The following is a 15,793-nucleotide window of genomic DNA, read 5'->3' on the forward strand; positions in this document are numbered from 1 at the left end:
ATCTCTACTGTCTCTGATCTGGCGGACTCACTTAACTTTGTTTGTAAATTATGTCTGAGTGTTGGAGTGTACCCCTGGATATCTGTAGATTTCTTTTTAAACAAGAAAATGGTGCTGTCTATTTTGCTTAATATAAGGAATTTGAAATACTTTCTACTATTACTTTTGATACTGAAGTATATTTTAGCAATGAAATGTACTTTTGATACTTAAATATTATTAGAATCAAATACTTTTAGACTTTTACTCAAGCAGTATTTTAGTGGGTTACTTTCACTTTTACTTGAGTCATTTTCTATTATGGTATCTTTACTTTTACTCAAGTATGACAATTGTGTACTTTTTCCATCACTGATCAAAGGTGCCTATAATTTGGGACCTGACTGTATATCTTGTACAGTCGCCACTTACTCACCAGTTTATTCCCCTCCTTCACTGTGAATACGTTTTGTGATATTCATTGTGGGGATTTGCACAAGCCTTCCTTGTCTGCGTCCTCACTGCATATCCACCTTAACGATCTGGCTCACAACATGAAAGGTCAGTTCACCTGTGGGCAATTGGGCTGTTGACCAAACTAGTTTGATGGATTTCTAACTACTAGTAAGTCATATCTATCAAACTGGTTGGGACTAGTCATGGTATATAGGATGCCAGGATAAATGTCTTATGCCATCCCCGAGGCATTTTTATTTCCTCAACTTGAGATGAAACACTTTGTTTGCCTTTGTTGATTATGAAATACACATTTTCCCCCAATTAGTGCTAACACTGAATAGAAGATCTATTTACTTAATCAAAGACTTTTGATGACACCCAGTGGTCAAACCGAAGAAGTGGTGGGACATCAAAATATACCATTTTATAATATCGAATTATTATATACTTCATTCACAGTTTAAACGACTTGACCAAGTAATGCCTGTAGATTACGACACATTAAATGATATGAAAACATTTCCCCTGTATTCTTCTGTCTTTTGTGCACTTATCAAACAGCAAGATGTTTCTGTCGATGCAGCAGAATGTAAAGGGATGATCATGATGTTCAACACACTGCTCCGGGGAGTTGATCATAGTATTTGCTCCTCTAGACTTTAGCTATCAACACTGCTTCCCCTACCATTATATACCCCCCAATCCACACCTAGTGTTGTTCCTACCAGCATGCCTCCTTCCCTCCTCACCATCTTATCATTAGCGTGGGTAACAGTCTATTCTTGCTTTAGCCAAGTCCTGTTTCATCACAACTAAACCACTAACAGACTCCCACCCAGGCTATCATAATATTCATCCAAGTTAAATAACCGTATGTGCTGGTCAATGGGCCTAAACCTGGACACACTGTTATTTTAATGTATCGTAATCTACAGAAATTACTTGGTCAACGCGGCGTGATCAAATACTAGTCTATGCGAGCAAACATTTTGAATTTCGCTGTATCATTTTCTGGTGTTTATTTCAAATGTGTATTCATTTGGTGTGCAATTAGAAATCTAGCCTGATATGTTTGACTGCGAGTGAAAGCCCAGGGCATGAAAATGATTTGATGACATCTCAATGAGCTGTGTTGCTGTGACAGATTCAGACATGCTGTACTCAGGATGACTAGGATGTACTCCCACAGGCCAGGTCTGCTGTCATAACATGTGGCTGTCTCACTGCTGCTGTATCCAAATCCTGTACTTTTATTTTATCTGAATACATGAGTATGCACATCATGTGTGTGTGTGTGTGTGTATGTGTTTGTGTGTTTAACTATCCTTGTGTGTAACAGAAGTCCTCACAAGGATAGTAAAACAACAAACATTCAGGCAATTTTGCTGGTCGCCACAAGGGAAAATTATATTTGAGGATACAGACAGCTGAAGAGGTATGCTTTTTACATCAAATTAAGCTTAATGATTATGACTTTAGAAAAAGCTGTTTCAGGTGTTTCAAAAATGCTAAATTATTCAACACGTTTTGCCATGGGGTGGAGAGAAGATTTTTCAATTATATAACTAATTTCATGCAATTCTACTCATTTTGCCATGGGGCAGTGAGAAAAATGCGCAGTTTACAGCTAATTTCCTGCAATTCTACACATTTACCATAATATGATATCTGAGTGAGAGTGACTAACAAAATCAACGGGGGCCCTGGTTGGTAATTCGACCATGATTACTACAAGTTTAGATAGCTAACAGTTAGTCTAGCAGCCAGCTAACGTTGCATGGGCTAATTGAGTGACTGTCAGTGACTGACATAACAAGAGAAAGACTGCTGATGCACAACCAAATTCAGAAATTGTGCCTTGTGTATTCTACTATTCTAGCTCTCAACAGTAAGTTGAGACCTTGACTGAGTTCAAAATGTATGCAGACCGCGGCCTGGTATTTGGCCATCCCTGGTGTAGGCTAACCTATGCACTGATAATGTTATCATAGCTTACGCATTTTTACATAGAACAATATTGAACTAAGGTCTGCCTCTGATGTGCTGAGTGTGTCTGTTTAAATATTGGGGGTGGGTGTATATCTCTCTCCCTTTCTCTCTCTCTCTCGCTTTCTCTACGGTAGCTGTCGTGTAATGGTAGTGAAATAGTCATCATTGCTTGAAGCGCATAGTAAAGAAAGCATGGCTGCCAGTCGGGTACTCGTATACGGAGGAAGAGGTGCACTGGGTAGCAAAATTGTTCAGCACTTCAAATCTAAAGGATGGGTGAGTGCTATACTTGTTTTTTTTCTTCATATAGAATACAATTACGAAATGATTGTGAGCCTTTGCTTGTCCCAGTGTCTATTATATTTCCAATAACCACTTGTTGAGTAGGCCTAGCCCTAGATGCTATGGTAAGAAGCAAGGAAAAATAAATTAAACCATTGAAATTGTCATCATCAATTGTCATTATCAAGACGTTTTAACGATGCCAGCCCAGAGCTATCGGAAAACATATAATCAGTTGTTATAATTTACTGAGCCTACTTTTGGATTGCATGTGGAATAAATAGCCGACGTTGAAGGATAGTTCGATATCACCATCCTATTTTCCAAAGATTGCAAATGTTTCATGCGCTGTTCTTTCTTTATTTTCCAAAAGTGGGTAGCCAGCATCGATATCGTTGCCAGTGAAGAGGCAAACGCGAACGTCCTGGTGAAGTTGTCGGAGTCATTTACTGAGCAAGCAGGACAGGTAGGAGGAGCGTGCTTTCACCTGCTCCCTCTGTGATGTTGACAGCTTTTTGAACACTCCGTTGATTTGCAAAACGCTGGATAATTACCGTAAAACACCCAGATTCTAGCCCGTTGTAATAGACTGTTATCTCTTGCTGCAGGTGACAGCAGATGTGGCCCAGTTGCTAGGGGACCAGAAAGTGGATGCCATCTTGTGTGTGGCAGGTGGATGGGCTGGAGGAAATTGCAGCTCCAAAGGTTCAAAAGTGTTTCACTGAGATATTATCAGTTCATTTTGAACACACACTGTGATATGAATGCCAGGTCTCTTGTGGCTCAGTTGGTACCATGTGGCACTTGCAACTCCAGTGTTGTGTGTTTGATTCCCACAGGGGACCAGTACAAACATAATATGAAAATGTATGCACTCACTACTGTAAGTCGCTCTGGATAAGAGCGTCTGCTAAAATGTAAATATCTCCCTTAAACATTTAAACCCCTTTCAAACCAATTTCCCCATAGGCTGAATTCTCATCTGACATTCAATAGGGATGTTTGTTCGTTCCATTTAATTACATGGTTCATTCAATGTTGCAATGTTGGTCCTCAAACATCTTCTCTTATGTATGTTGTTTTTTAGACCTGTACAAAAACACAGACATGATGTGGAAGCAGAGTGTGTGGACCTCTACCATATCTAGCCATCTGGCTGCTGTGCACCTGAAGCAGGGTGGACTACTGACACTGGCTGGGGCTAAAGCATCACTGGGTGGTACTAGTGGTAAGACACCACTTACCTCTACTCTACTGGTACTCTATTCTACTGGGGTTATATTCTATTCTACTGGTATTCTATTTGATTCTATTGGCATTCTATATTATTATTTTTTGCATTTTGGTCATAATTTAAGGTTAGGGTTAGGCATTAGGGTTAGCAGTGTGGTTAAGGTTAAGTTTAAAATCAGATTGTATGACTATGTGGCTGTGGCTGTGGTTGTGCCAGCTAGTGACCACTCTGCAGAGCTCCCTCCAGTACATCTCAATAAATGGCACCCTGCTGTTCTTTTCTCCTGTAATGTTGTTCATACTGACACTGTTTGACTGTGCCTCTGTTCTGACCACCGTCTCATTCCAACTTTTATTTCTAAGGGTGCCTGCCTGATAGCAGCTTACGTCATCAAACTATTTGTAAAGCAAGGAACCCATGAAATGCAAAAAAGACTGATATATAGTAGAAATGAAACTATGAGTAACATGTTGAATATTATATTTATTTTAATGAGGAGAGAAATTGTTACTACTATGGTTTATCACACAATGCTCTCCGGTATTTTAAGCCTGACCCTGTATGCATGTGATGTTACCTATAGGACCCAACAACCATGCCATTCCCTGTGTGGTGTGTAACCCATGTGATGGTCCTGAGAACAATATAAATCCTGACACTAGGGCACCTAAAATCCCTGATCAGCAGTCGGCATAAAGCCCCCACTCTCATTGGCTGTTTGGTTGGGGAGGAGAATGAGTCAGCAGAATTTGGGTCTCCAATTGTAGACATGGTTAGAGTGTGTTGTGCTGTTCTCCCATTGAATGTAGATTACTGTAGAAACTAGTGCTACACTAGACACAGGCCATGAAATTGTAGGGATTTCACTCACAGGCTTGGTTTAGATTACTTTTTTTGACAGTGGTATGTCTAATTTTTGGGGGATGTTTCCTATAGTTTAACTGTCACCTGTGTGGGGGGTTTTCTCCATAAAATATGAATAAGATTTTGATATTGAAGAAAGTTTGTCTATATTTATTTGAATGAAAAGAGGATCTACAGTATTTACCCTGTTTTACAAAGTCGATGCTATAACCCAAAAGATTTACAGATTTTCATGATCTCTTAAATTCATGTCAAGTAACGCTCAGAGCTTCCTTGTGGCAGAAGTGTGTGAGTCTTAGAAATACATCTTTAATATGACCATTAACAGGTACTGCAAGTGCATCGGTTGCCTTATGCCTATTCAATCGATCAAATGTATTTATAAAGCCCTTTTTACATCAGCAGAAATCGCAAAGTGCTTATACAGAAACCCAGCATAAAACAGCAAAGAACAAACAATTCAGATATAGAAGCAGTACATGGCCATAAAGGACAGATTGTTCTTCAAGACATTCAAATGTTCATAGATTACCAGCAGGGTCAAATAGTAATCACAGTGGTTATAGGTCAGCACCTCAGGAGTAAATGTCAGGTGGCTTTTCATAGCCTAGCATTCAGAGGTTGTTACAGCAGGTGCGGTAGAGAGAGAGAGGGTCGAAACAGCAGGTCAGGGTTCCATAGACGCAAGCAGAACAGTAGAAACTGGATCAGTAGCTCGACCAGGTGGACTGGGGACAGCGACAGCCAGGAGTCATCAGCCTAGGTAGTCCTGAGGCATGGTCCTAGGGCTCAGGTCTTCCGAGGGGGGAGAGAGAGAGTGTGAGACAGAGATGGGAGAATTAGAGGGAGCATACTTAAGATTGAACAGGACACCAGATAAGACAGGAGAATTACACCAGATAGGACAGACGGACCCTAGCCCGCCGGCACAAGGGCTATTGCGGCATAGATACTGGAGGCTGAGACGGGGGGGTCTGGGAACACTCTGGCCCTGACCGGGGATAGGGCCAACCAGGCAGGATATAACCCCACCCACTTTGCCAAAGCACAGCCCTCACACTACCAGAGGGATATCAACTAACCACCAACTTAGTACCCTGAGACAGGGCCAAGTATAGCCCATGAAGAACTCCCCCAGCGCACGAGTACGAAGGGTCGCAAAACCAGACAGGAAGGTCACGTCAGTCAAGTCGAGTATAGCGAAAAAAGCCTGGCACGACATGACGCACCCCTCCTAGGGACGGCATGGGGGTGCACAAGCAAGCCTGTGACTCATCCCCTGTAATAGGTCAGAGGCAGAGAATCCCTGCTGAGAGAGGGGAGCCGGTCAAGCAGAGACAGCGAGGGTGGTTTGTCACTCCAGTGCCTTGCCTTTCACCTTCGCACCCCTGGGCCAGACTGCACTCAATCATAGGACCTACTGAAGAGATGAGTCTTCAGTAAAGACTTAAAGGTTGAGACCGGATCTGCATCTCTCACATGGATCGGCAGACCATTCCATAAAAATGTAGCTTTGTAGGAGAAAGCCCTGTCTCCAGCTGTTTGCTTAGAAATTCGAGGAACAATTAGGAGGCCTGAGTCTTGTGACCGTAGCGTACGTGTAGGTATGTCCGGCAGGACCAAATCGGAGAGATAAGTAGGAGCAAGTCCTTGTAATGCCTTGTAGGTCAGCAGTAAAATCTTGATATCAGCCCTAGCCTTAACAAGAATCCAGAGGCTAGCACTTGAGTAATATGATCAAATGTTTTGGTTCTAGTCAAGATTCTAGCAGCTGTATTTAGCACTAGTGCTTTATCCGGGTAGCTGGAGAGTAGAGCATTGCAGTAGTCTAATCTTGAAGTGACAAAAGCATGGATTCGTTGTTCTGCATATTTTTGGACCAAAAGTTTCAGATGTATTTAATGTTATGAAGATGGGGGGAAAAAACTGCTCTTGAAGTATTTATGATCAAAATACAAATTGTCTGGATTACTGACAAAAACAAGACATTGGAAGACGGTAGTAGTGCTTAAAGATGTGTTTAGGGGTTATTTGTGCTTATATCTTTAGCTTAATATTTATTAGCTTTAATACTTAAGAGCTTACCTAGCTAATAGTGTGTCTGATCTAAAGACATTCTCAACCAGATTTACTGAGTTCTCTATGGTGAAATACTGCCTTTTGGGTAGTTTGGTGTCCAGTGGTGTCTTCGGGACAGCTGGTCTTGCCAATGGTGTCTTAAGGACAGCTGGTCTTGCCAGTGGTGTCTTAGCAACAAGCATGTCTGTGAAACAAGCAGTCATCTCAATACTGCCATGGGCAAAGTTTGGGAACCAAAAGCACCCAGAATATTTGTCCATAGTATATCAACAGGAAGTTATAAATGTGTAGTGAATGTATGTTGAGTTCAAAATATACTGTTTGTAATAACACATACAGTGACAGTCAAAAGTTTGGACACTTACTCATTCCAGGGTATTTAAAAAATAAAAAAAACTATGAAATAACACATATGGAATCATGTAGTGACCAAAAAAGTGTTAAACAAATCAAAATATATTTTATATTTTTGATTCTATATTTGAGATTCTTCAAATTCTTCACCCTTTGCCTTGATGACAGCTTTGCACACTCTTGGCATTCTCTCAACCAGCTACATGAGGTAGTCACCTGGAATGGATTTCAATTAACAGTTGTGCCTTGTTAAAAGTTCATTTGTGGAATTTCTTTCCTTCTTAATGCGTTTGAGCCAATCAGTTGTGTTATGGCTAGGTAGGGGTAGTATACAGAAGAATGCCCTATTTGGTAAAAGACAAAGTCCATATTATGGGATGAACAGCTCAAATAAGCAGAGAAATGACAGTCCATCATTACTTTAAGACACGAAGGTTAGTTAATTATGAACATTTCAAGAACTTTTAAAGTTTCTCCAAGTGCAGTCTCAAAAACCATTAAGCACTATGATGAAACTGGTCTCATGAGGACCGCCACAGGAAAGGAAGACCCAGAGTTACCTCTGCTGCAGAGGATAAGTTCATTAGGGTTAACTGCACCTCAGATTGCAGCCCAAATAAATGCTTCACAGGGTCCAAGTAACAGACACATCTCAACATCAACTGTTCAGAAGAGACTGCGTGAATTAGGCCTTCATGATCAAATTACTGCAAAGAAACCACTACTAAAGGACACCAATAAGAAGAAGAGATTTGCTTGGGACAAGAAACATGAGCAGTGGACATTAGACCAGTGGAAGTCTGTCCTTTGGTCTGATGAGTCCAAATTTGAGATTTTGGGTTCCAACCACCGTGTCTTTGAGACGCAGAGTAGGTGAATGGATGATCTCTGCATGTGTGGTTCCCATCATGAAGCATGGAGGAGGAAGGGTGATGGTGTGGGGGTGCTTTGCTGGTGACACTGTCTATAATTTATTTTGAATTTAAGGCACACTTAACCAGCATGGCTACCACAGCATTCTACAGCGATACGCCATCCCATCTGGTTTGCGCTTAGCGGGACTATCATTTGTTTTTCAACAGGACAATGACCCAACACACCTCCAAGCTGTGTAAGGGCTATTTGACCAAGAATGGGAGTGATGGAGTGCTGCATCAGAGGACCTGGCCTCCACAATCACCCGACCTCAACCCAATTGAGATGGTTTGGGATGAGTTGGACCGTGGATTGAAGGAAAAGCAGCCACAAATGCTCAGCATATGTGGGAACACCTTCAAGACTGTTGGAAAAGCATTTCAGGTGAAGCTGGTTGAGAGATTGTGAAAAGTGTGCAAAGCTGTCATCAAGTAAAAGGGTCACTACTTTGAATAATCTCAAATATAAAATATATTTTGATTTGTTTAACACTTTTTTTGTTAATGCATGATTTCAGATGTGTTATTTTATAGTTTTGATGTCTTCACTATTATTCTACAATGTAGAAAATAGTAAAAAAAATAAAGAAAGAAAAACCCTTGAATGAGTAGGTGTGTCCAAACATTTGACTGGTACTGTATATCAAATCAAATTGTATTTGTCACATTTGCCGAATACAACAGGTGTGGACCTTACAGTGAAATGCTTACTTACTAGCCCTTAACCAACAATGCAGTTTTAAGAAAAATAAGTGGAAAGTAAAAAATAGATAACTAAAGAGCAGCAGTAAAATAACAGTAGCGAGGCTATATACAGGCAGTTCAGAGTCAATGTGCAGGGGCACAGCTTAGTCAAGGTAATTGAGGTAATATGTACATGTAGGTAGAGTTAAAGTGACAATGCATAGATAATTAAGAGTAGCAGCAGCATAAAAGAGGGGGGGCGGGACAATGCAAATAGTCTGGGTAGCCATTTGTTTTGCTCTTTCAGGAGTCTTATGGATTGCGGGTAGAAGCTGTTAAGAAGCCTTTTGGACCGAGACTTGGCACTCCGGTACCGCTTGCCATGCGGTAGCAGAGCGAACAGTCTATGACTAGAGTGGCTGGAGTCTTTGACCATTTTTAGCGCCTTGACAGTGATGCAACCAGTCAGGATGCTCTCTATGGTGCTGCTGTTGAACTTTTTGAGGATCTGAGGACCCATGCCAAATCTATTCAGTCTCTTGTGGGGGAGTAAGCTTTGTCGTGCCTTCTTCACAACTGTCTTGCTGTGTTTGGACCATGAAGGTTGTTGGTGATGTGGACACCAAGGAACTTGATGCTCTCAACCTGCTTCACTACAGCCCCATCGATAAGAATGGAGGCGTGCTCGGTCCTCCTTTTCCTGTAGTCCACAATCATCACCTTTGTCTTGATCACGTTGAGGGAGAGGTTGGAATCCTGGCACCACACTGCCAGGTCGCTGACCTCCTCCCTATTGGCTGTCTCATCGTAGTCGGTGATCAGGCCTAGCACTGTTGTGTTGTTGGAAAACTTAATGATGGTGTTGGAGTCATGCCTGGCCATGCAGTCATGAGTGAACAGGGAGTACAGGAGGGGACTGAGCATGCACCCCTGAGGGGCCCTCGTGTTGAGGATCAGCGTGGCAGATGTGTTTTTACCTACCCTTACCACCTGTGGGCGGTCCGGCAGGAAGTCCAGGATCCAGTTGCAGAGGGAGGTGTTTAGTCCCAGGGTCCTTAGCTTAGTGATGAGCTTTGAGGGCACTATGGTGTTGAATGCTGAGCTGTAGCAATGAATAGCATTCTCACATAGGGGTTCCTTTTGTCCAGGTGGTAAAGGGCAGTATGGAGTGCAATAGAGATTGCATCATCTGTGTATCTGTTGGGACGGTATGCAAATTGATTTGGGTCTAGGGTTGCTTGCAGGATGGTGTTGATGTGAGCCATGACCAGCCTTTCAAAGCAATTAGTGGCTACAGACGTGAGTGCTACGGGTTGGTAGTCATTTAGGCAGGTTACCTTCGTGTTCTTGGGTACACGGACTCTGCTTGAAACATGTTGCTATTACAGACTCAGTCAGGGACAGGTTCAGTGTTGATTGCCTCGAAGCGAGCAAAGAAGTTATTTAGCTCGTCTCGTAGGTTCGTGTCATTGGGCAGCTCGTGGCTGTGCTTCCCTTTGTAGTCTGTAATAGTTTGCAAGCCCTACCACATCCGACAATCATTGGATTACTTTGTAATTCTAGTATTGTGTATATTTCCATGTCCCTTGTTATTATGGTAAGATTTATTGGTGTTTATCTGATTTTATCCAAACATCTCTCCTATTTCACTGTCCCTCTTTCCATCCCTCCGTCTTTCTCTCTCTCCTCAGGCATGGTGGGCTATGGCATGGCCAAGTCAGCAGTCCACCAGCTCTGTCAGAGTTTAGCAGGAGAAGACAGTGGGATGCCCCCTGGAGCTGTGGCAGTTGCCATACTACCGTGAGTAGCCTAGCAGTTAAGAGCGTTGGGCCAGTAACCAACAGGTCTCTGGTTCAAATCCCTCAGCCAACTAGTTGAAAAATCTGTTGATGTACCCTTGAGCAAGGCACTTAACCTTAATTGCTCTGCCTAAAAAGTGTCTGCTAAATGATTAAATTGTGAGGTATCTTGTTGTTTTTATTGCAGTTAATCAATTACTTATTAGGAATAGGAGAAACCTGCCTAAGATACCGTTTGTTATTATTACAGTTTATAACTTGTCAAACATACCATTTGTTATTTTTACAGTTTATTACTTACTAATTAGGAATAGGAATAGGAAAAACCTGCACTCATTGGAAATAGTCGTTAGGAATTTAATTTATTTGCAACAGTGGAGGTCAAAAGTTACATTACAAATATATTACATGTATTCACCTCATGAGCAGCTATCTGTGTATATATAGTTTCATTGATTAACAAATGGATGTAAAGCACGTTTTTTGCACTGTCAGCATGAGAAGCCTGTATCTGAGTTTTGTAGTCAATATTCTCATCTGTTATCTTTTATGGTATATTCCAATTGCATAAGGTTGGACTGTGACCACCTGCCAGGCTACTATTAGCTGTCACATAGCTGTCACATATGGTTAGCATTACCCCCATGACTTGCAATTCTTCTGCACTCCCAATACGAATAGGACGGTTGCTTTATTCACTGGACCTGTGCACAAAAGACTGTAGACTGCAACTGTGCTCATTCAAAAGACTGTAGACTGCATCTGTGCTCATTCAAAAGACTGTAGACTGCATCTGTGCACATTCAAAAGACTGTAGACTGCATCTGTGCTCATTCAAAAGCCTGTAGGCTGCATCTGTGCTCATTCAAAAGCCTGTAGGTTGCATCTGTGCTCATTCAAAAGACTGTAGGCTGCATCTGTGCTCATTCAAAAGCCTGTAGGCTGCATCTGTGCTCATTCAAAAGCCTGTAGGCTGCATCTGTGCTCATTCAAAAGACTGTAGGCTGCATCTGTGCTCATTCAAAAGACTGTAGGCTGCATCTGTGCACATTCAAACATACAACTAATACAACTGAAATGTAAAATCATATTTCAATATATGCAAGTATTTATGTATCAATTATCATGCTCATCTCAAAATATAACAGTGAAAGGCCTTCATCAGAGGTTGTCGGATGCTTGCTGGTGGTAAATATCATCTTTACACTTTAGCTTTACTATTGTTTTTTTGTCTGTGGACAAGGGGTTTACATGGGCCTGTTACAATCAGTCCAGGACCAGAGCTTCAGGCCTCAGGTAGTCAGTTCCTACCACCACCAGAACATTGTCATGTGACTTGATTACACAGGGTAACCTTGGATACTCCAATGAACAGGAAGTTCATGCCTGATGCAGACTTTGGTTCCTGGACACCACTGGAGTACATTGCAGAGTGAGTGTGATATGGTGGATGATGGGTTGTTTTCATTACTGTATGTTTTTACTGATCATTTAGTTAATCTTGAGATTTAAAATGATTTGTATATTTATGCTGTAAGACAGTCATTAAATGTAATTATTCTAAAGGTTTAGAACATACAGATTTAGCTCTTTCTTCAACGTATGACCATAATTGTAGACAATCTTTTTTGTACACCAGTATTTCACCAGAACATGGCAATGCTGTCTCTTGGCCTGGGAAAATGGCCTACTCAATTGTATTGCAGTATTATTTGTTAAAGTCTTGCCAAAAGATATTTAGAGCCCAATGTCTGGTTTGAATAATGCTGTAATGTGATCAAAAGGTTAATTTGATGGACATATCAATCAACTAATTATAATCTTACATTTCTTCAATACTCTTGACTGGATATAGTCTTGGATTTACCCAAATTTGCTGTAAATGCAATGTTAACTATGTACTGTAACTAACACACTAAACTAGTGTATGGAGCCACTAAACTAGTGTATGGAGCCCCTAAACTAGTGTATGGTGCCCCTAAACTAGTGTATGGAGCCCCTAAACTAGTGTATGGAGCCCCTAAACTAGTGTATGGAGCCCCTAAACTAGTGTATGGAGCCCCTAAACTAGTGTATGGTGCCCCTAAACTAGTATATGGAGCCCATAAACTAGTGTATGGTGCCCCTAAACTAGTATATGGAGCCCATAAACTAGTGTATGGAGCCCCTAAAGTTTGTGTTCCTCTTTTCATGTCAGTTTAGACACAGAGCACATAGTCTCCAGTCACTCCTCTGTACACAGTAGAGATTAGATGGGATTTGATCCAGTTTTATAATCCCAGAAGGGTTGGACAACATTAACCCTGCAGATTACCAGTAGAAACAGATGAGGGTCTGGGAGTATAAGTAGAAGCAATGGGAGGGGAATTTAAATGAGCACTTTGATTCAGTTTATCAGCTTATCAAATGTCCATTTGTAGAATGTTGACTTTGAATTGTGAATATCAATCTCATGATATAGTTGCTGTTGAAATAGGTAATTGGCTAACAACATAACTAAGAGGCACAGAGGTATGAAATACATAAAAGCCATCAATATTGTGGCCTTCTTGAAATTTCTTCTAGACTTTGACATATAGAAAACAACTTAATCTCACCCAGTGCTTAATTAAAACGTGGACTCTCTTATTGTAACGGCGTTCTTCGTTTGTTGAAAGAGAGTCGGACCGAAATGCAGCGTGGTGGTTACTCATGTCTTTAATGAAGAAAAAAGTGACGATACATGAAATAACTAATAAATACAAAAACAACAAACGGAACGTGAAACCTAAATACAGCCTATCTGGTGAACACTACACAGAGACAGGAACAATCACCCACGAAATACAAAGCGAAACTCAGGCTACCTAAATACGGTTCCCTATCAGAGACAACAAGAATCACCTGACTCTGATCGAGAACCGCCTCAGGCAGCCAAGCCTAACTAAACACACCCCTAATCATAGCAATCCCAATCCTATAAAACCCCAATGCGAAACACAACACGTAAACCCATGTCACACCCTGGCCTGACCAAAATATATAACGAAAACACAAAACACAATGACCAAGGCGTGACACTTATATCATGTACTGTAAGACAACCATGTTTCACTTGTACTCATTTACAAGTAGTAACTGCTAGCACCCATAGTCTAGCCATTTCATAGTCTCATTCTCTTACTTTTCTTATTTTCTCATAGTCTTATTTTTCGTTCTTCTAGAACTTTCTTCAGTTGGGCCACCGGTGCGGATCGTCCAGCATCGGGAAGTCTGATGCAGCTCACCACCACCGGAGGCAAGACACAGGCCCTACCCACACAATAAGGCACATTTCCTACCCACACAATAAGGCACATTTCCTACCCACACAATAAGGCACATTTCCTACCCACACAATAAGGCACATTTCCTACCCACACAATAAGGCACATTTCCTACCCACACAATAAGACATAGGCCCTACCCCACACAATAAGACACAGGCCCTACCCACACAATAAGACATAGAACCTACCCACACTATAAGACATAGAACCTACCCACACTATAAGACATAGGCCCTACACCCCTAATCAGACACAGGCCTAACAACACAATAAGACACAGGCCCTACCCACAAAATAGGAGACTGACCAGACTGACCAGGTGAATATAGGTAAAAGCTATGATCCCTTATTGATGCCACTTGTTAAATCCACTTCAATCAGTGTAGATGAGGGGGAGGAGGGTGAATGGGTTCAGAGGGTGAATGGGCAATAACAAGTATTTAAGTGCTTTTGAATGGGGTATGGTAGTAGGTGCCAGGCGCACCGGTTTGTGTCAGGAACTGCAACACTTAACAGTTTCCCTTGTGTATCAAAAATGGTCCACCACCCAAAGGACATCCAGCCATGCATCGACGAATTGAGGCTATTTTGTACAGTCAGTGTATGTGACCTTATAGAAATGTAAGCAGGGTTTGAAATTATTATGTTTTAGTCAAATATTATCTGTTTGGACTTCTTGTGGTCGATTTACCGTCGATAAATGGCTGAATATAGTTGATTATCCCTGGTATAGAGAGGAGGGAGGGGAAGGTAGGAGAGTGGGGACGGTAAGACAAATATGCCCACAATACCATCTAGTGGTAGAATGAATCAGTTGCAGAGGAAACATGAACCTCAAGTAGATTTACTTATTTTGAATTATTTTGATCCAGTTTGAGATTGATGAAAATGAGTAAGCCGCTGTCTTAATGTCAAACGTACAATACATTTCAGTGGAGTTGCGATACTCTGTGTCTTGTGCCGAGTGTACCCAATATGCGTGTGAATGGTTGGTTGAAGATGTACTGTCTAAGTACTATTATCAATATCTCATAACAATTTTTTTTTAATTTTGTGCTGTTTGATGTGGTTTTACCTCCTCTGTCTCAATGTGAATAAAAATCCACATTAATCACAATCTGATTTCATAATTTGTGAGAAACAATCAAAACACTACAGCATCACTCGGGCTCCTGAGTGGCGCAGTGGTCTAAGGCACTGAATCTCAGTGCTAGAAGCATTACTACAGACTAATAGAAAACTATTATAGAGAATAAACACATTTTGGGGATCAGGGATTTGTAGCAGTTCCACCACCACTAAAATCCAGATCCCTGCCCACCTTCCCCTCATCCACAATAATATTATATTTCATTGAACTTCACTGGTCATAATTAGATGATTTCGCCTACGATTAAAGACCTACTATTTTGAATGGGGTTGGAGACCAGTTACATTATTTACCTGCCTTGACTTGATCTAGCTCACTCATGGTCATTTCCAGTGACATTTCCAGTGCCTTCCCCACCAGGTGGTGCTCCTAGATAACAACTCAATTCACCAGTCAAATGTGACCGACCACCTCGATTCGGTCTTGTGTAGCAATATTTGATATGTGTTTTTTACTTTGGATAAAAGTATAGACTCAGAGCTACAAAATGGAATATCATACACTGCAGTTGAGGAACAATGTGAAAGTAATTCTGCTTTGAAAGTGGATAAACTTCTACCCCCACTTTTGAGAATTTTACTCTTGAATGATTTTGTACACCTACTGGAGAGCTCTTCTTTATCTACACCTATTCAGCATCGATCACACCCTCTTAAGCCCTAGCCCTACCCGTCTCTTTAAGGATTCACATGTAAGGC

General features: G+C 41.3%; 1 protein-coding gene across 2 annotated transcripts; it reads left to right on the top strand.

Annotated features, from left to right (window-relative positions):
- The first annotated feature begins 1,630 nt into the window (after nt 1-1,630).
- LOC109864996 (dihydropteridine reductase-like) lies at nt 1,631-15,062 on the top strand. 2 transcript variants are annotated; one of them, XM_020453104.2, is made up of 8 exons: nt 1,631-1,873; nt 2,562-2,703; nt 3,083-3,175; nt 3,318-3,414; nt 3,797-3,937; nt 10,530-10,638; nt 11,986-12,069; nt 13,841-15,062. In XM_020453104.2, the coding sequence occupies exons 2-8, from the start codon at nt 2,620-2,622 to the stop codon at nt 13,941-13,943; spliced, it is 711 nt and encodes a 236-aa protein (XP_020308693.1). In that variant the 5' UTR covers nt 1,631-1,873; nt 2,562-2,619; the 3' UTR covers nt 13,944-15,062. The 2 variants fall into 2 exon arrangements, with proteins under 2 accessions (XP_020308693.1, XP_031653949.1); XM_031798089.1 differs by lacking the exon at nt 1,631-1,873 and adding an exon at nt 2,308-2,326.
- The last annotated feature ends 731 nt before the right edge of the window (nt 15,063-15,793 follow it).

The sequence above is a fragment of the Oncorhynchus kisutch genome, linkage group LG19 (assembly GCF_002021735.2).
Source record: "Oncorhynchus kisutch isolate 150728-3 linkage group LG19, Okis_V2, whole genome shotgun sequence".
NCBI classification, from domain to species: Eukaryota; Metazoa; Chordata; class Actinopteri; order Salmoniformes; family Salmonidae; genus Oncorhynchus; species Oncorhynchus kisutch.

Coding starts and splice junctions, on each gene's coding strand:
- LOC109864996 (XM_020453104.2), top strand. CDS start 2,620: ATGGCTGCCAGTCGGGTACTCGTATACGGAGGAAGAGGTGCACTGGGT. Junction 3,176..3,317: donor TTACTGAGCAAGCAGGACAG/GTAGGAGGAGCG, acceptor CTCTTGCTGCAG/GTGACAGCAGATGTGGCCCA. Junction 3,415..3,796: donor AGGAAATTGCAGCTCCAAAG/GTTCAAAAGTGT, acceptor GTTGTTTTTTAG/ACCTGTACAAAAACACAGAC.